Consider the following 20839-nt stretch of genomic DNA (forward strand, 5'->3'; position numbering starts at 1 on the left):
GAAATAAATTATTATTTAAAAAAAACCCAAATCAATACCAAACACTTTCAGCCACACATTTCAGGTCACTTCAGCATTTGTAAAATAAGGAACTTTTTTGTTTGTTTGTTTTGCAAATTACCAGCATTGCTTAACTCATGATTTTTTTTTTTTCTATGTGAATTTCTCAAGACACTTTACTAAGACAGTTTTCCAAAGCCAGACTACACAAATTGGCCTGATCCTGCAGATGTAGAAACATCATTAAAAAAAAAAATAAATCAAGTGCCACAAGGACTGGCTGTGTGGCCAAGGTGGCAGTTTTGGTGGGTTCTTTTATTTATACAAGTTGTCTTCAAAATGTTCTCTCTCCCATTGATGAGACCACCCCAGCCACAGTGGTATTACTGTGTCACTGTCTATTCCAGGTAAGGCATTTAAGAAAAAAGTTTTTCTATGCAAAAGAAAATGTAAACCCCCTGCTACAAGTGAAGATGAGGAATCAAGCAAGATCTATTTCATCTTAGAGTGACTTGATTCACTTTTGTGTATTACCTTCTGTCCATCAGATTCTATACTTACTGCTTCCCTCATCATTTCCTGTCCCCCCCACATGTATACATTCACTTTGTCAAATGTGTCCAGCAGATTTTAAACACTTTATTTAATAAAAGTTAAACATACAAAACTGAAATTAACACACTTTGTATTCATAAAAATCACCTTCTCCCATTATAGGGAAAACCTTTTTCTATGTATGGATTCTAAACTACCAGTTGTAGAGTTTAGCTTGAGTTGTGACTCAGGTAACTGATGGACATTTCCACCAATCAGTGCATCAACAATTGCTGACGTGACCTGATCTAGTTAACAAATTACAAAATGAGCTACATTAACAGAATATACAGGGAAATAATGGTCAGGGTTAATGGACAAGAAACACCCTTTAATTATTTAATGGGGGAAACAGCTGATGTGCTCTTGTCCATTAACTCAGCCCTAGATTTTACAAAAATAATATCTACATTGTATACAGGGCTACCCATTAACTTCTTAAACACGTTACGGGTTCAGAGATGGCACCACTACCGTAAGTGAGAGACAAGTAACAGAGGAAAACGAATCACATATAAAGTACAAGAAAGCAAGAGCTTCTACACGTGGTTTCCTGAATAAAACTGAGGGGCTCAGCAGCACTGTAATCCAGCTGAGGTTACAGTGAACGCCGGGGCCAGTCAATTATTTAAGGACAGGAACTGCAGACTAACCTTTACTCACTCACAGCTAACTAAGCAGGACTGAGGCATTCCTATCCACTGTGCTGCAGTTCTACCTGACCAGATGGAGAAGGCCCAGACACCAGCTGTTCCTGTGTATTCCAGGTCTGTGACCATACCCTCAAACCTACAAGACCTACAAGAGGGGAGATGATGGCTCCTTTCCAAAGCACAACCAACCATTTATGTTCTCCAACTCTCTGATCCTCGGGGAGGGCTGGGTAGTTTTAAGTACAGTTCTGTACTTTGAAATTGGAGTCTAAGTACCTTGTCCTATGGTTTTCTGGTTACATTTCAATAACCTTTCAGTAACCTCCTATTAAAATTTCATGAGCATTTAAAAAAAAACAAAACAAAACAAAACAGTATCTCCTCTGCTTAACTTCTAGCACAGGAAATTCAGACTGGAATTAAAGTCAGATTTATTGTTTCTAGCACATGAATCACCATGAGTAATAAAGTTCCTATTAGGCCTGTTCTGCCCTCATTTACAGCTGTACAAATTGATCTTCTCGTAAGGGGGTAATTTAGAACTTCCTCAGCAATTCCATGTGACTTGGAAGCTACGATGGAGTCTTATCTCTCTCTCCCAGAGCTGCAGCCACTCTGTAATGCTGAGCTTGTGGCTGAGACAGGAGACAGCACTGTGACTACCAAAACAAGGGAGGCTGTTAAGGTGCCATTTTTATACCACCACTTTTCTTAAGGAAAAGAAAACTTCACTACTAGTATGAATGGAAGATTCCAGAGATCAAAGCTGCAGAACTACTGCTTCCAGAGTAACAGGTAACAGCAGTTCATGAAAGCATTTACCTGCAGAATGTATTTTAATGCAACTACAAAAAGTTTAATGATTAGGGGGGTCAAATCAATAACTGGAGATTTAAGGCTCGTATCAGCTGAAGCCAAAGTGATGGTGACAAAATGGACTACTCGCTATGTGCCAACAAATAATTTACTTTTAGAAAAATATAATGATAAAAAGAGAAGTGTAAAGCCCTGCAGAGATGAAGTTCCACCTTTTTCCTCTGTTACTGAGGCATCAAATGCCTGACATTATATTTAGAGGTATCTTGATACTGTGTCATAGGTTTGTCTGCGATTCCACATGTTCCAACTCCAACCTTGCCAGTTACGCTCTCAGGGGAAGCAAAAATACTCCTCTTCACCTGCAAATGAAACAGAAAACACCATTTCTGAATAATTACTAACTGGCTCTTAAAAAAAAAAAACAAGTAATCAATACAGTTTGAAGTGTTTCAGTAGTCTCAACTGCTCACTCTGTGGACAGGCACACTTTGTAAAGGTGAGCTCATCCATGGTATGTCACAGCACGTGAGACACCAGAGCTGGGAACTTCCTGACACCTCAGTACTGCATGTGATGGTGGTACTCAGGACCTTGGGTCAGGCCAATAATGACTAAAATTCACCTTCCTCATAATATGATCTCTAATAATTGTTCATAAGAAAGACTAAAGTTTTACTACTATGTCTGGCAGCTCTTGGTCAAGCCACAATGAAAAGGAAATAAGGCTTTAAAATGTCCTTGCTACCTTCTTTGCACTATGCTTGCTATTCCAGGGCAATTGCTTAGCGCTGTGTCTGCCAGGCTATAAACGCAGCAACAAGTCAGGCTTGGAGGTTTAAACAGGCCCTTGGTTCTCCAACCAACACTACCTGGCAACTGGCAGGGAGCCCAGCTCTCCAAGCTCAGCCTCGTCAGAAGAGCACTCCTCCAAAATCACCCAGCACAGAACCAGGCCTTTTAGGTGTACAAAATACCAAACCCCACACTTCAGAATCCCACAGATGAACCTCCTTTAAAAACCACTTCCTCCTCACTCCCAAAGTACTGCACAGAATTCTATGCCCTGTTGTTACTCACATACTGACAAAACCAAACCAACCTGGCCTTTTTTGTTTTTAGAATAGGCTCTGTTGTTAAACTGTTGCCACTTGACTTTCTGGTCCTCTCGTTCCTGTTCAAGCTCTTTAATTCTCTGAGCTTTTTTCAAAGCTTTCTTCTTTTTATACTCTCGTTGCTGGGCTATCATCTCTTTTCTGGAGAGAAGGAAAAAAGACATGTTATGTTTGTGCCTTTTCCTTTAAGAAACTAAAATCCCTGTAAGACAGACACGCACAACAGTTTTCCATAAGTAAATAACAGAAAACAAAGCTTGTAAATTTTCTTCACTTCTAGGAAAAAACACACAAGTCTTTCCATGCATAAGCATTACATTGCTTATTTGTATATTTGGGCATAAGAACAACAACAACCACCACCTGATTAAGGCTGTGCCAAACACAGCAACCCATGGGACTGAGTGAAGTTCATCTCTGACACTGAAGATGTACCTATCAGCACTTCTACATCTCAGAAACATCTAGGGTTTGGAGAATTTAAAAAGCCCATTCAAGTGAAAAGCCCAAACTTTTCTGCAGGACTTTCATGCTACCAAGTATTGGACAAGGATGGAAGGAAAAGAACAAAGATAAGTTACTTCAGTAAAGATGAAGTTCAAGGAGTCAATCTATGCCACACTGCAGTGTCCCTGAGAGTGATCCCTTAGAGAAGGGATCATTGCCTATAACAAACTCTGAAGTTTTACCACTTTTTTTTTTTCTTCCTCCAAAAAAGTTTTCAGCCCTTAAAAATACTTTTCTATGTTAAGACACAGTAGGATACTGAGTAAACCACATCTCCCCAGCGATGGGGTCAACACAGCTATCCTAACACAGGGATGGGGCAGAAGCCGAAGTCCTTTGCACTGGTGAGCATACTCTGTTGTGAGCCAGATCACCGACCTGAGCAGCGCCTGCACTAGGTGTGGGCTGAAACTTGTACGCTCTCTGCTACAAGTGAACTTTTTTTTAATCTACTGCTTACATACTTGATACCTTTGAGATAGCATAATCCGAGTAAAACAAAAAGTCTGTCACGTTATCTTGCCAGGATACATAACACACATGATACTAGCCACAATAATCTACCAAACATTATCTGCCAGATTGATTTAAGATCCTTTTTCAAGCAAACATGAAGATATTAAAGGTAAGTAAAATAAAATAAAACGAAAGCAGCTTTCAGACTTCTGCCTGTGTGTTACTTACTTGGACATGGGTTTGTTGCCGCTGTCCTCTTTTGCTTTTCTTCCCTCTTCCACAGGCTTGAGGTTGAACAGAGGTGTAACTTCAGCGTTGCCATATCCAGCAAACGTGACTGCAGCTGTTCCATTCTCCTCATCTATTTCTTCAATCTCAGCTTCATAACACCTGTAAAGATATCATGGCTGTAAGCATGTGAGTAAAGCTTTAATACTCAGCCCTTCAACACCTACACTGTCAGACAGCTAACAGCATTACGTAAAAAATTTTAAAATACTGGCCTTCATTTTCAGGGACAATACACAAATCAAACCAAGAGATTATTTTCTTAAGGTCAAAGGGACACAAGTACAAAGACTGGAATCTGCTGTGCTTGACCTTCAGCATCAGGAAGCAATGGCCTCACAGTTATCAAGGCTAATGACTAATGCTGGGGCCAATCTAATCAGATATCCTGATTTAGTTCTAGTTCTGGCAGGTCATGAGATTTAAAAAAAGACCCAACAAAATACTGCATTCACAGAACACAGCTTTCAAGGAATTCACTGAGGAGCTCTGGAAAATGTCACCTCACAAGAGCAAAGCTTTTGTTCAATTTTTCTCCATAGGAAAAAGAATTATGAAAAACTGAAGCTTTCAAAATATTCCCTCTTCAACACTTAAAAATTAGAAGTTTTCTTATTGATTTAAAATAGCAATTTTGAAATTTTAGCAGAAATCAGTCCATTTCATATTTGTGTATGAAACATTTTGGTCAAACTGACCTCGTAATGGGAAAGAGGAAAAAAAAAGACAAGTGACATTTCCAAAAATACTTAAAATTGAGTCCAAAATCAGAGAAAAAGGATACATCTAAAGCAAACAGAGGAATAAAATGAGATGTTTCATAGAGAATATTCCAGTTAACATTTACTAAATTAATTTTTTGTGTGATTTTAGTGGGCCAACAACATCTTGAGTTGAGCTAGATGAAAATACATGGAAACCCAAACTGCATGAGGTACAAAGTATTCATCTCTGGCTAGCTTTTCATGAAACACTGGTCACTTAAGAAATGTTTCAACATTTCTTAATGAAGCAGGGGGTTAAAAAAAAAGCAATACAATTAAGTCCAATAAGATCCACTTCAGTGGACACGGTGGCACATTCTTCCCCAAGCTCTGATCCTCTAACCCAGTGATCAGAGCAAGAAGAACGACTCAGTGGTGACCTAAGACAGTAAGATTCAATTTTTAACTTCTTACACAAAAGCATTTTACTGATTAATAATCTGTGACAGAAAAACTGTTCACTTTTAGGTTTGTTTTCTACCTAAGACATCAACACCTATACCAGAATCTCTATGTGGTTACTGCATTGTTAATAGAACCACATTCGTTGAACAACAGAGCTTCTCTCTAAGTGGTAATTACTGGGATTTTAGTCCAGCATAAATAGTAATTTTAAAAAAGCTGCAAGAGTTATACACTTTTGCAGTATGGAAAATAATTTTAGAATGTTTATTTCAAAGATTACGAAGTCAGAATGAACTGACTGTAGGCTGATGTAATCAAAACTAAATCCAAAAGGCTGATTAATTCTAGTTACATTACACAGCTAGTTATTTCATAGGCAAAAAACAGCATTTCCAAATAAAAATTAATTTCCAATTAGAGGCACAAACTGAGATACAGCAAGGATTTTTCTTGATACCAATCAATTACATATCTATGAGTGCAATGACAAATTATGAATGATATATCCTGAAACCTTTACGAAAGACTGCTCTGACAGATCAATTCATGAAAGTCTGCCATGTATTACATTAGCAAACAGTAATTTCCCAAAGCTACCCTACTTTTATAAGGTTAGTGACAACCAGGGCATTTCTAGGAAATGACCCCACATCTCTTTGCTTTTTATCTAAAATACTGACCTTTAACAAAGACTGTACAAGAATACCTAATATCATAATTATTTCCTAATTTCCTTTTGCTTTTAGTCACCCTAGGGGCAGTTCAAACTGAATGAAAGTCTCTTACCATTCAACTATTTCATGTAACTGTTAGGAGAAGTTTTCTACACTTACTGTCCATCCTCACTCCATATTGCCATACACCTATCCCCAACCTTCCAGGAGTGACTGGGCAGAGCAGAAGCAGAACTGTCAGAACTTGCAAGAGTTTCCGAAGGTTGTGTTGAAAGGAGATCTTTGGTTAATTCTATGACTTCCTATAAAAGACAAAAAACCCACAAAGAATAATTTTTCAAACTCTGTTAACCATGCATGTTTTTTACCCCAAACTTACTGGTTTGGGTTCTTTGAAGTTCCTGTATTAAGTTCATAGCTGATGTAAGTGGACTAAGTATGTTTTGGGTTTTTTTTAACCACTTAACTAAACTCACTCATTGCCAACATAGATAAAAAGATATATGGTCCTCACTGTATTGCAGTGAAGTTGCCCATGCCCTCCTCTAAATTTCAAAAAGCAGCCCATTATTCTTAAAGCATTTCTTTCTAGATGAAATGTTTATCCATAGGCACAAAGACACAGCTAGACAGTCTCAAGAAAAAAAGAAAAAAAAATTGATGGTGTGACTCTGTACACATGGCTGCAAGTGATGCTTGTTATCAACCAAAAAAATCACACATGTGGCAAGAGTATTCAGCAGGACAGTGCTCTGAAGACAAAACATGAAAGGGCGTAACGCTTCTATTCTCTCTCTTCCATCCCTTGCCATTTGGGACTGGCTGGCTATATTATATATGGTGATCCCTAAACCACACCACTGCAAGTACAATCGCAGCATTTTTAAGTGATGAAATGTTTTTCAGTTTACTCAGAAGTATATGGATTGGCTGAACTGAAGGACCCAGAGCCAGGGTGGAAGAGTTACCTTCCAACACTGCCACTCTGTAAAGCCCCCTCATTTCTAGAAAGCACTCGGGTGCATACTAAAGAAATAGATTTCCTTAAGTCATTTTGATATAAGTGTTTGTTTTTCTCTAAGTTCCCTGACCTTAAGGTTTCAGGTCAGGCCTTCCCTTGCTAATCCAACAAGACAAATAAAAAAATAAAATTTTTTTCCAGTTCCTTTAAATATTATTCACAGACAGGAACATGCAAAAGCCCCTCCCCAGCTTCCTGTCAATGTTATGTTCTTATTCTGCCTGATCAAGACCACTGGTTTTAACTACTGTTAAAAAGGAGCCTGCACCTAAAAGGCCATTTAAACTTTCTGTGTAAGGCAAAGCAACTCTGCAGTCCTTAGAGAAGATAAATTCTTTAGTTCTTTGAGTATCTCAGCATGAACCATTGTCACTCTCCTACGCATTTAAATTAGGAGAGGGTTACAGATAAACAATGTTCAACTGAGGCTCAGCAGAGCCTGAACTTTCCGCCCAGTTTCACATCCTAGTTCAGCTATGGGCGTACAAAGACTAGCTCAGGAAAATGCGGTAAAGAAGCTGTTTTCACTTCTCAAGAACCTAAAGGATCGTAAGCAATTCCCAAATAAGAAGTTAATACAATATAAACTTACAGGCATTTTTATCTGATAAACTATACAACTGGCATGAATAGCCTAACAGTTTGTTTCTGTTGCAACTGTTAATGTCTGAATTTGCAACAGCTTCCTAACAAAAGTTCCGCTCTTTGTTTTAGAGGAGCTGCTAGTTAACAAGTGCAACAGTAAGCACAATCAGTAGCAACTGTGAGCACAGAAACAGGCTTACAATGACTTTGGTCTCCATTTTCCGTAATACTACAGCTGAACGAGAACAGATTTTGATTATCAAGTTACCTAATTTGAGAGCACTCTGCAGAACATACAGCATTAGCCTAATTTTCCCTCCCAGATGCAAAATCCAAAATTATTCCTCAACAAAGACAGCTGTGTTCTGCAAATCCAAGAAGCTCATGGTTTGAAGCAGGTATCTTATCTCAGCAAGTCAAATACAATACATCAGGCACAAGCTACCTGAAAGTGAGTGTTTCAGCTATGTAGACTACCAGTAATATGAACCTGTTAACTTACTCTTGCCACATTCATAGATGGCTCATTGTAGAACTCTAACATGAATAGTTTCAGACAAGTCTACCAAGGATTCTTTCATTTTGATAAGTCACCTAAACACCAGGCTACAAATAGCAAACTTTTGTTAATAATCTTCATCTGATACCCACCTATCATAGTGCTAAGCACCAGACAGATACATTAGAAAACATATAGATAGAAACATTAGATTTAATCGCAACCCATGAGATACACAGTTCTAAAGAAGTCTTTAATGGAATAGCTCAAAGAAAATTTCTGAGCACGAGTTAGACTACCACAGCAGCTCAGTACAGCCAAATGGGTTGAACGATACGGCTTGCTGCCATGTCCCTGTGACACGAAGGTGTGACCCGCAGAGAATACCAGTTAGAGCTGGCCAAGATTTCTCCTGACCAACTGGTCTTTACAAAGCAGAGGTCTACACTCCAGAACGCAACACCCATAGATACCATCTCCAATTACAGAAGATGACAGCTGCCATCAGTTCTACTTGATACAAAAGGTAAGTTGGGTCCTTGGGTGCACAGACACTGTCCTAGGAGTGCTTCAGTGAAGCAAAAGGTGAAAAGCAAAGTATTTAAAATAAGTAGTACAAGAATTTTTTATAACCTTGTTACTCAGGAATAAGCTGAGTATACAAAATGCAGTAGTGCATCACTATTTATGATAGACAAAAAATGTTTCAATTACTTTGTAAAAAATCTTCTTGAACTAATTTGAACGCTATCGTACATTGTAAAATCTTTTTGAACTAATCTGAAAGCTATTTAGTTGGGACACTGAAGCATCAAACCCATTTTTACTATTGTTAGGTTGGCATATATTAAGTCTGCAAAACGTTATGTCATTTTCAAGGCGGAACACGTGGATAGCAAACCTTTTGGGGATGAAAGTGCAAAGATCTTCCCCACTCTGTGCAGAAAGCTTTTATAAAAATTTTTGCAAGTTGTCCTTTCACATCAATGATCTCTGCATATCAAAGCCGAGGTCGTGTTGGTATCGGAAATATCATCCCATACGGGTTTTGCTGTGCATTTTAAAAATATAAAAATATACACATGCTTTTAACAGTGTACAACGAAGGACATTAAGATGATCTATAAAGTGCCTTGTGGGCACAAAGCCTTTGTAATTTAAAAGGAATTCTAAAGATCACTGATTTGAGGCACCACTTGTATTTTGGTTGAAGCACCATTTTTATTGCTGTTATTTCCATACAGAATCATGGTTACTGAATCTTGTACTGGGTAGTTTTATATATTTTTACATCTGATAGCTAAAGCAATCCACAACAGAAATGAAGCAGCATCTTGCACTCTCAGGACAAATTTTAACAGTGCTGCTGGTTTTTTTATATGCCAGTGTGTCTTTATATGCACAAGAATCTGAAAGACCACTTATCAACTTAAAATTAGGCTGGTGGTCTTCCTGCCACCGAACAATACCCTAAGGACCAGAAATGTTTTTTAGCTCTTAAGAATGCAGTATGCTCTCAAATGTTTCAAAACCTGGAGGTGGCAAATGAAGAACCCAACTCTTTTTCTTTCTTATAGAAAACCTTAACGCAATCAAGGCTTAGAAGGAATACTGAACTACACTTTAAAGCTTTTATCATTGCAAATGCATGCAATGGATAAACAGATTCTGGATCAAATGATCTGATAACTCAAAAATAAGCAGAAAGGCATAATGTTAAGCCCAACCATCAGGCTTCAGCATAGTAAAACCAACAAAAAATAATGACTTTCTGAGAAATGCTTTAAAAAAAATAAAAAAAAAGAGATAGTAAAGACAGCACTGGCTTATCTTTCATCAGTCTGGCTAAAGTTTTTAGCAGAAGAGTTTGCTACATAAATTAGCATATATCTTTTTTACTAGTCTACAAGACAGGTTTAAAATAGGCCACGCTTTGGGTTTTTTCAAACCAACCCTACCATAATTGTATCAAATTACATGAAAAAAAAGTAATAAACCCACCAAGCATATTCCTGTTGCAATGAAAACATTTAGGAAAAATTAAACACTTACTAAAGACCCTAAAGTTTCAACTACTCATAACCTCAAGCTCTCACCTGTAAGTCTTTCTTCAGTTTTAGCAGATCTTCATTTTCTGCATTCCCAGATAAGGCAGCCTCAACTTGCTGAAGCTGAGCTTTGTAGCTAGCTAACTGCTTAGCGAGGTCTTCTGACATCTGCAAGAAACATACAGACACACACATCACATCAAAACAACGGGCTTGCTGCTTTTTAATCACGTCTTGTGGTACAAGTAAAGTGGAACTGATAAATAACGTGAAAAGCTATTACTAAAATGTTATGAATACAACTAAGTTTCAATAATGCACTACTTGACTATAAATTGCCGCTCACCTTTATTTTTGTACTGCTCAACTACTCCCAAGCGATTTCTAAAAAAGAAAGCTTAAAACACGTGCCTGTGTGAGTGCACCGGGAAAAGCCGTCACTTACAGTCCGTAGGCAGCGGGGTCCTTAGCCTCGGAATTACCCGCATCTGTAGAGAACTACCGCGCGCCAGTGTTTTTCCCCTCCGGTTGCCACAAGCCCCCCCCTGCATGTCTACAGTAGCGAAACCCTCCGCGGCACCCGGGAACCGGCCCCTCCGCGCTGCCCCCGGCAGCCAACTGCCCGGCACCAGCGCCGACGCCGGCCAGCCCAGCCCAGGGCCACCCGCTCCGTGTCGGACCGAGCCTGGCGACTCGGAGCGCGGCGGAACGGCGAGCAAGGTGGGGAAGCGGGGCCGGGCCCGTGAGGAAGGGCCCGCGCCGGCGGGCAGGCCCAGGCCCAGGCCGAGGCCGAGGCCTAGGCCTAGGCCCAGGCCCAGGCCCAGGCCCAGACTTCCTCAAAGCGGGAAGGACGAGACCGCCGGGCGGCAGAGAGGGCGGCGAGCAGCCGCCAGTTCTCACCTCGGCGGGCGTGCGGGGCCCGAGCCGGGCGGGGGGCGCGGGGCGGCGCCGCTCAGGGTCCCGTCAAGCCGCGGCCGCTTCCGTCTCCTTCGCCGCGGGCCGGGGGCAGGGGCGGGGCAAAGGCCCAGCGCGCGCCAGAGCTCGCGAGAGCGCCCCGACGGTCACGTGCTGCCGGCCCTCGGCGCTGGGCGGCCAAGCAACGCAGCCCCCTGGCGCGGCCCTCGGGTCACGTGTGGGGGGGAGCGCCCCCTAACGCCTCGCGGGGGCGGGAGCGCGCAGGCGCGCGGGAGCGCATCCGGGGAGGGGGGAGCTCATCGCGCGTAAGCGCAGGGTGCGGGGACCTGGGCTTCGGCGCGGGCCCAGGGCCGGGCCTGGGCCTGAGCCTGAGCCTGAGCCTGGGCCGAGGGTCGGCGGAGCGGGCGAGGGCCGTGTCGTGCGGCCTGCACCGCTCGCGCCGGCGACCAGGCCTCGGGCCTGACGGTTCCCTTGTCCCCTCGCGAGTCCCCTGTGGGGAGAGGCCAGCACCTCCTCAGGCCGTGGCCCTCCCTGCTGCGGCTCGGCCAGGCCGGGTGGGAACTGTCCTGTGGCTCCTGCGGCTGTCCTGACAGGATTGACATCAGCTGAAGCTACTAACGGCATCGAAATCTTCCTCTTTTGGGCAGGGCGCAGCTCTTTGCTCACAGAGGAGCGACGTCCAATTTCTGGTATCTGGTCCCTACTGTAGGGGACCACGGGGTACCTGAGACTGTGTGCACCTGATGGGTACCCTCGCTCACACCTTTGTTCATGACACTATCAAACACAATACTTTCTGGCAGCTTCACTGATAATTAGAACCATGCAAAACAGTACCAAACAATTTAGAAGAGAGTAAGTTTCAATATTTGGTCTTACAACAGGAGAGGAAAAGGGGTGGGAAAGCTCAGCGGCTTCTTCAAGCCTGTCATGGGAAGAAAAAAATACTTCCTGCTGGAAATCCAGTAATTTGGCCTTGAGCCTCTGAGCCAGGCAAATTAAGCAGGCGCCCACAAAGTTTCTCAGTGTTACCCGGAGGATCGGTGTCTCCTGCAAACATCCTGTCCCTCATGGTCATCAGCATGCATGGCTTCACAGGAAGATGACTTCACTCGGACTCTTTGGGTTTGTTTACATATTAAGGGGGAAATATGTCTACTGTGTTCTGCAACACTTGATTTATGTCCTCAGAGGATATCCTGACCAAGGATAAAACACATTTCTGTATCTTGGTGTATGATTTAGTAATTAAAATACAGAAATTATTGGACGCTGTTCACAGACTGAGTGATGAGACCAAGTGTAACAATGAAGATAACAACACTAACATCTTTTTAGTATTTTTATTAGTCATCTAGAAATAGATACAGAAACCATCTTCTGATACGACACTGGGGACAGATCGGTGACTGTTGAAAAGACATACAAATTTATTGATACAGAGCAATCCTAATGACTTTGTGAGCGAACCTATGAGTTAAAATGCACATTAGTACAATCAGTTTCAACTTCACATCTCAGAACAAGAAATCTAGGCCACATCTGCAGGACTGAAGTGACCGAGAGAGACTGAGGAGGCATGCAGTGCCCAGGTATCTCCAAAGACAACAACAGCAAAACATTTCTGTGGTTGCATCAGCAGAAGCAAGCATAAGGAGGTGGTTTACTTCTATAAAAATTTTGGTGAGAGTTAATACTGAAATGGTATCTATGGTTCTAGAATATGGAGTTTTTGGGGGTCTGTAGGCTTCTAAAAAGAGCCACCAACATTATTCTATGGCTGGAGAAAACGCCCTTCTTTCAGTGAAAGGCGGAAACGCCCCATCTGTTTAGCTGGGAAAGGAAGACCCGGAGGTAACTTGACTGCAACATGTAACTAATTTGAAAGGAAACTAGTATGAAGTACTTGAAACACAAAACATTGCAACGCCCACTTGACTGAAAGCTAAAGGTACAATTACTTTTTTCTCTTGATTTCTTCAGCTCAGGATAGTGCCTTTTTAGAAGGTATTTCAACATGTTTCACTGAAGCACATGCTGCTACATGTAGGAAGACAGGCCAGATCTTGAAACCACTGATCTTTAACTCTTATAAATTGGAAATTCTCATTAATTGCATCCTTAAAACTGGATTTGTCTTCGCCCAAGAATAGAGATTTTTTTTCCTATGTTTGACAGAAGAAGCTCTTTTATATTATATTGAGGAAAAACACGGTATAAGTAGGAGTTCTTCACAACATGTAAGCAACATGATTTACAGTTCATTAAATGGTTGGTGCTTGGAGGGATAATTGCATAACACATTAGCACTATTTAAAACAATGTACATCCAGTTGTCAAGATTTTGCTCTTTCTGTATTCGTTAGGAGATCAAAGCAAGTTCAGATATGTTTGTGCTGTATCTGAATGTTTCTAACTACATCCAGTACTTTCCTCTTACCCATGAGCAGCAGAGTAGCTGTGGGAACTGCCTCTCTTCATAAATCCTAACAATCTAAGAACTGTTTATGCATTGTAGTGCTGTGTTACAGTGTATGCATAGAATTGAGCCACATTATTTACAGGCTATAAAGTTACACGGCAGTAATATCATTATTACAAAGTAATTGATACCATCTTACTGGAATTTATCACATTTTATCATACATGATACATAGAATTTTAGTGTATTTTATTACCAAATGAAGGCATGTAAATTTAAGACAATATTTTATCACAAATGCTGTAGAATTTGTTTCCCTAACTTAGTAACAGAAAGAAAAGGCAACTTGATCTGCTTTTATCTAAGCCAAACTCTGTTGGCATTAGCATTGAGGCTTTCCACTATGATTCCTAGTGGGAAGCTGTCTGATGGATATGACTGTACTTGGGGAAAACTGGTGTAACTGGAGTCTGTCTTGCGGTGCTGGTGCTGTGGGGCAGCAGTTAGTGTAGCAGTAGCCGTGCTACTCTGTAGAGAATGGCACAGCTTGTTGGGAGGGCGAGGTTTCTAGTAACCAGTGCAGCTGGGCATGCCTCGGGGTTCATGAAGGGGCTGCTGTCTTCAGGGCAAACTAATTTACAGTTGGAAGGGACACTGGTGCGTCCTGCAGCCGTGCTTGGCTTGTCCAGGAGGTGGTAGTGGTGCTGCACAACATGTCTGTATCCCCAGCCGTGTTTAAATAGCAACGCAGGAAACTTACTCTGTGGTAGGTCCACAATTATGTCTCTTCTTTTACAATTTGCTGCGTTATTTTTATAGCTAGAGGTAATGGGAACACGTATCTGAAGTTATTTTTGAAGACAGCTGCGACTATACATACGCTAGAACATGTATGAGTTATGGTGAATAAGTACACTTAAATCAGTAATATTCTGCATTCTTTAATGTTAAATCCTGAAGCAGCTAAGGGTCAGAGATCAGTCTCCTCAGCAGCAACTAATGCCGTAAAGACAGTTATATCCAAATGGTTTGATATCCCTTCTTTTCAACTTTGTACGGACAGATCATCGTGCTCAGCACAGGCACCTAGTCACTAGCAAAAAGTTGGCTTCTGCAAACAAAACACTCTGTCCTCATGACAGAAAGTGGATTTTTTTTTTAGGCTTTTCTGGTAGGCTGCCAGCCTGGCAGGCATTGCCCTGTTAGTAGGGCAGTATGTCAGGCGTGAAAGTCATTGGTATATTCATTTGGAACAAATCATCACCTAAATATCGTATTAATACTTCAATGTTGATGGTTGTTTTCCTGAAGGTGTTTTTTTTTCTTCCAGTTGAGCTGTGCCTCTAAGCAAAATTATTTTTTTTTTTTACTATGTGTCATCATGGGCAGAGCTGCCAACTTCATCCATCGATGCAATTATGCGATATTTCCCATTATGAGACTTTTTTTTATTATTGCTCCTGCAAAATTTGTTTCTATAGGCTGAATTTTTTTTCTGCACTGGCTGTTTGGCTCTGACTAAACTTTGGAAAGCTTCAGCAGTTTGACACTTACAAAATCAAATTCTAGAGAGAAATGCTGATTGGCCAGGCAGATGATTAAAATATACAGCTATTCTGTTGAGAGGTTCAAGTGCCTCTTCATTTTAAAGCACAGGCTTGAAACTTCTTAGGGAAGTTCTGCTTGTTTTAAGGCTTCATTTTTGCCATTCTACTGTACTGAAATTTGGCCTAATTGTAAGGTTTTGAAATACCTGTTTATGCAAAAGTTCGTGTGGAAGTGAAGTCAGTTAAGTGAGCGTGTGCACATTTCCAAACATTATTTCACTCTCTACAACCCTGGAGGCCAGCACGGATTGTGGTGCTAAGCAAAGAAACTGAGAGCTCAAACATGTTCCATGCTCTGAATGATTGCAGTAATTATGGCCCATCAGTAAAAAAGGCACGGTGACTAAAACTGAGGAGGAAAAGTGAATCAGAACTGTATGAGGAATAAGAGCCAGGGTGAGGCAGCCTGGAGATAAGGAGAAAATGTCAGAATTAGGAAGAACGGACCGAATGCTTGCGTCCATTAGGACGTCATCCGCTTCAGAAGGGTCTGAGGCTCTTGGATTTCCATTCCTCTGCCACTGGTGGCTTGTGAGAGCTGACAAAACGCCAGCTTACGTGGGAAATGACAACCTGCCAGTGTGATCATTTACTTTACTGGCAGAAGCAGCAGGTCTGTTTGATGGGTCTTAATCAGGCCCACACAACATGCAGTTTGTCACATGGTTATTTTCAGCTTAACATGAGTCTTCGGTTGGGAGCAATATGCCAAGTCAAGGCGCAACTTCTTTCTCTGGAGCATTCTGCCATCTGTGTCAGGGAGCATGTCAGTGCCGGAGGCCTGGGGACTTCAGAAGAAGGCAGCTGGAGAGGCTGGTTCTTCTTCTTGGGGTGCCGGGAAGTCTGTTGGTGAGACTCCTTATGTCCAGAAGGGGTTTGAATGGCAGGAAAGTTGAGAAGATGAGGGGAGTTTGAAAAGTAAGGAGCAAGGGCCGCTGCAGTGGGCAGAGGAGCCTGGGAGAATTAGGAGTGTGGGAGGTTTGGGAAGCAGGAACTCGAGGTTAATATGGGAACAGCGTGGGGGTATTTTGTGTTTGTGCGTGGGGAGGGACCTGGGAAGTAAGGAACAAGGCGGACTGCTGTGATGGATTGTGGGGTTGCTGTGGGGGAAAGGACATCTAAGTCCTGCGGTAGTGAGGGTAGACAGAAGGAAGGGTATTGTACGTACAGGGAGAGGGAGGGAAACTTGTGATGAGTACATGAAAGGAGAGGGAAGGGGATATTAGGTGCAGCTGACAGCAGTGATGACTGTGTGCATCTTCCACAGTACAGGGTTTCTGCCAGCCACGTGCCACACACTGGCTGGGGTTTGTGGCAGCCAGTTAGCAGTCAGCCACAAAGAGCTAGGTGGCTGCTCTGCGCTGGTGAACTGCTCTGCTGTGTCCCGCAGCTGCAGCTCAGTGCTGGCAGTCAGTCTTTGGTGGTCCACCCACACGGGAGCTGCATGCTCCTGGCCTAAGCACTCCGTTCAGAACACAGGATTTGCAGTAATCAAGGATGTGTTGTTAAAAATAGGCTGTTGTTTGTAGGTCCTGTATCTCTGTTTGCTGAATTTTAAAGGAGCTAAAAGAAGAGGAAGAGAGCTTTGCAAGAGGGCTACTGAATACCAGTATAAAGATCTGGATTTACTCTCCTGTGTAGGAGTATCTACATTGTATGAGTGAGGTAGACCTGTGCATGGAAAAAAAAGAAAGCTCAGAGTGTAAACTTAGAGCTGATTGCCCCATGGGACTTGTCATTGAAAGCTGACCAAAGAAGCTCTGATTCAGCTGGAGGTAATTTTGCTGCCGCTGGGGCATGGTTAGATTGCTTTTAGGAACTGTCATGCATTCCTAGGTTTTGAAAAATCATAGCATGTTGGCTGGGGACAGCTACAACTCCTGATCAGTGTTACTACTTAGGCCATATGAGTAGTTTTGGGGGGCAGTCAAAAATAGAAAGAAGCAATTTGAGACAGTGGTACTTATTTATAAAGAGGGTTCTGATTATTTGCTGCCTCTTCTAAAGATAACGACATCAGAACTTTTAATTAGTTACTCGGACACCTTTGGACCTCTGTATAGCTGTTTCTTTGCCCTCCATAGAACAAGGGATAATAAAGCTATCGTATGTTTTATAAATGAACACTTAAAAAATGCTGCGACATAGTACTGATTAATATCAAATGACAGCCAGTAAGAAAATGAAGAATTCTCTCTTTAAAATAGAATTTGAGGAGCCCATGGCAAATAGTGAGTTCCGCTGACGCAGAACCAGATTGTGAATGTCTGGCATCAGAGCAGTATCAAGGACTATTGAATTCTGACTTTGTCATGCCATGTTCTGCTTCCATCCTGTGAACCTGGAAGTTGCCCACAGTTAACTTTTTTAATGCTGAACTGTGATAAGGTTATTTTTACTAACTACGCTGTACATGAACCTTAAAAAACATTACCTATGCTATGGCAGCGGCAGAATTCACATGCATCAATGTGCTTTCTTTATCGATATAAACAACATGGACAATTTGCATAAAATGCAAAATATGCACATTGCTGTTCCAAACTTTGCCGTCCTTCATTTTACTGACAGACTTTCAGACACATTTTTCTGAAGTGAGAGAATTTCTGGAGCATGCACGGAGCAGTGAGAGATGGCAACCACCCGTCCTGTTGCGTGAACAAACTTGTTAAATGTTCCCTTCTACATCGTGTTAGTCACTACTTGGGCAGCGAGACTGCTTTCATGTGGTTTAGCATCCTGTTCCTGGTAATCAGAGTGTTGTCTCACGTCCTACAGCTGATCCAATGCTTAGGGAAACTGAAAGTCCTTCTACAGATGTTTCCTCTGAAAATGAAACTGAAATGTCTCTTACAGTAATTGTCTTGCATGTCATTGCAGCTGTCTCCAGATGAAGTTTGGCCAGCAAATGGTGCTTTGCAGAGGCTACTAATAAAAGAAGAGTGTAAGAGATGGGCACTTAGAACTCTCTTTACCAATGTTTCTATTTATATGTCACTTGAAGGAAAAAAAAATGTGGAGCTATTGGTTGATATTACTTTAAATGCTAAATTTCATATAAAAAATATTGTGGTATCCATCTTAATGTGACAGGGAAACCAAGATGACAGGTTACCAAGAGGATACTAAGATATAGGAGATTTGGAAGCCTAATTACATGATTCTTGTTCACGCAGAGGTATCGACACCATGTTCGGGCTCTGGGATAATTTTTGCTCATTGTGTATTGGCTAAAGATCTATGGGAGGTTTTGGTTTGTTGTTTTTTTTAATTTTTCTTTCAAGTTTTTTAGCAATTTCATCTTACTCTTCTTAAGTGCAGTGCTATCTACGTCCTTTACTTACAAAGGAGAAAAGGTATCGTTGATACATTGTGCTGTTTCATATACTGGATTTTTTTCCATGAGGATTTTGATTCCCCATGCTATGCTTCCTTTGTGAGGAGGTTTCACTTCTTCAGTGTAGTTATAGATCCAAAGTCTTTCCGAAGCTTTAGAGCTGCAGGAGCAGTTAGAACTTAGCTTGGTACTTTGTTGGCTCAGGGATAGGTGATGGATTCTGATTAGGTCCTCTGAAATTATGGGGATGTTTGTCCTCACCTTGGTCAAGCCTATTCATGTAATTTGGTGAGAGGGTAAAATATGCTGCTCAATGGCATTCAACCCTGTACTGTTACCAGTAGAGAGAGCTTAAAATGAAAAGCAGCCAATGTCAGTGGGAACCAGATGACGATTATTGTCAGTGACCATTATAATGGGTATTATTTGATGCTGTTGGAGAATCTTTTGAATTAAGCAACCGAGCCTATAATCACACTAATCATTGAGATGCAGCCTCCTTTTTTCTGAGTTTTTACTTTCCTGCCAGGTCAGTAGTGAACTGAACTTTTCCAGGACATGTGCAGGCAAAAGCATGTGTAGAGAAGCACCTGTTCTTCCTGTGTTCGGCAGGAGAATTTGATGTGTAGTTTTTAATTGAATATGGGAAGGCACAGTGTTTTACAGCATAAGTAAGGATGGACAGCTAATCAGCTAAAGGGCAGCTCAGAGCTGAGCCTTCCGAGTTTGAAGGTTTGGTCGGTTTTAGTGTTTGGGTTTTTTTAAGCATCAGTCTCAATCTCCTTGGGATTTGCCAGTCAAGCAAATAAACACAAAAAGATAAATATGGATCCAAACTGCCGCAAGCAGTGCTGATCTGTAGATTTTATCTAGAGGCACAAAGCAGATGTCTTATATGTCTAACTTTTTTCCTTTTTCTGCCTTCCCTCCCACACCTGCTGAAACTATTTAGCTTTGAATTGTTGGAAGGCCACATACCTGAAGCAGCAGTGGGCTTGTTTAAACATCATTTTCTGGTATTAGCTTTATAGATCCAGATATGACTAATAAGGAAGTGTCTTCATTCAGTGTTCATGGATGACCAATTTGTACTAGCATGAGGAACAAAGCTGGTATGAGGAGGTCGTGTCACCCAGGGAACAGTTCAATCCCCGGAGTGAGTCATGACACTGATATCTTAAGCCACAGGGATAAAACATGGTAGCAAAACTCAAGCATAGGGGTTTTATCTTCTATCTTTTTTTGGGAATATTTCCAAGCAGGCTTATTTCACTAACACAGTGTTAATATGTCTAGATTTAGGGCATTCATTTGGGCTCTCCATCTCCCTTTTACTGTAATAGAATTAAGACGGTAACTGCCTGATAAATCAGAATAGTGAGCATAGGAAATACCATTTGTATATCTCTAGATGAGTTTTCATAATACATTTCTCCTTTTTTTAGTCACTTTGGGGATTCAAATACACATTGCAGCAGTGGAGAAGGTAGTGGGTTTTGTGGTGTTGAATTATGTTTTTCTTCCAGAGATGGTGTTTCCTTTGGAGCTAGAGAGCAGGCACAACATAGCACAATTATAATATCAAATTATTGCACATCCGAAAAACATATTGATAACGTTAGCGGGTCTAAAGGCAGTAAATGCACCCCTGGCTCTGACGTTCATAGGCAGGCCCGTTCTGCATCGCAGACTTCTCTACAGTAGAGTTGCTGTGTACATGGAGAGTAGTTTGCTCCACACTCTCCTCCCAGGATCACTGCTGAAATCGGAAGGGCAGGATATTTACAGTTGACAAATGCTTTTAGTGGCGTCTTCAATTAAGTCAGTAGATCTTTCCTAATTCCATTTCCTGCTGCACTAAAAACTCCCTACCAGTAGATGATGATGCTTTTCGAACCATGAAACCGTCTTAGAAATTTAATTTGGATAATATGTAAAACCAGTAACAGAATCAGAGTTCAATAAAATATAGACATGGTTTCAGACAAATGTAAAACAAGGCCAAATTAGGCTGTGATATAATTTTAAGGCTAACCTTGAGGGAGCTGTTGTCAGGAACTGTGGTGCAGAGTGGTTGAAATATTAGATCAGCTATGTTAATCTTTTTTTTTTTTTGTGAAACCTCTTGGGAAA

The 20839-nt window shown here is 41.5% G+C and overlaps 1 protein-coding gene across 1 annotated transcript; it reads right to left on the reverse strand.

Annotated features, from left to right (window-relative positions):
* Nucleotides 1-619: 619 nt before the first annotated feature.
* SMNDC1 (survival motor neuron domain containing 1) lies at nucleotides 620-11429 on the reverse strand. Its single transcript, XM_068398606.1, has 6 exons — nucleotides 11326-11429; nucleotides 10474-10593; nucleotides 6432-6574; nucleotides 4370-4531; nucleotides 3166-3319; nucleotides 620-2425 (listed from the first exon to the last, which is right to left on the reverse strand). Exons 2-6 carry the CDS (start codon nucleotides 10591-10593, stop codon nucleotides 2288-2290), a joined length of 717 nt encoding a protein of 238 aa, XP_068254707.1. The 5' UTR covers nucleotides 11326-11429; the 3' UTR covers nucleotides 620-2287.
* Between the last annotated feature and the right edge of the window lie 9410 nt (nucleotides 11430-20839).

This window comes from Nyctibius grandis, chromosome 4, assembly GCF_013368605.1.
Source record: "Nyctibius grandis isolate bNycGra1 chromosome 4, bNycGra1.pri, whole genome shotgun sequence".
Lineage (NCBI taxonomy): Eukaryota > Metazoa > Chordata > Aves > Nyctibiiformes > Nyctibiidae > Nyctibius > Nyctibius grandis.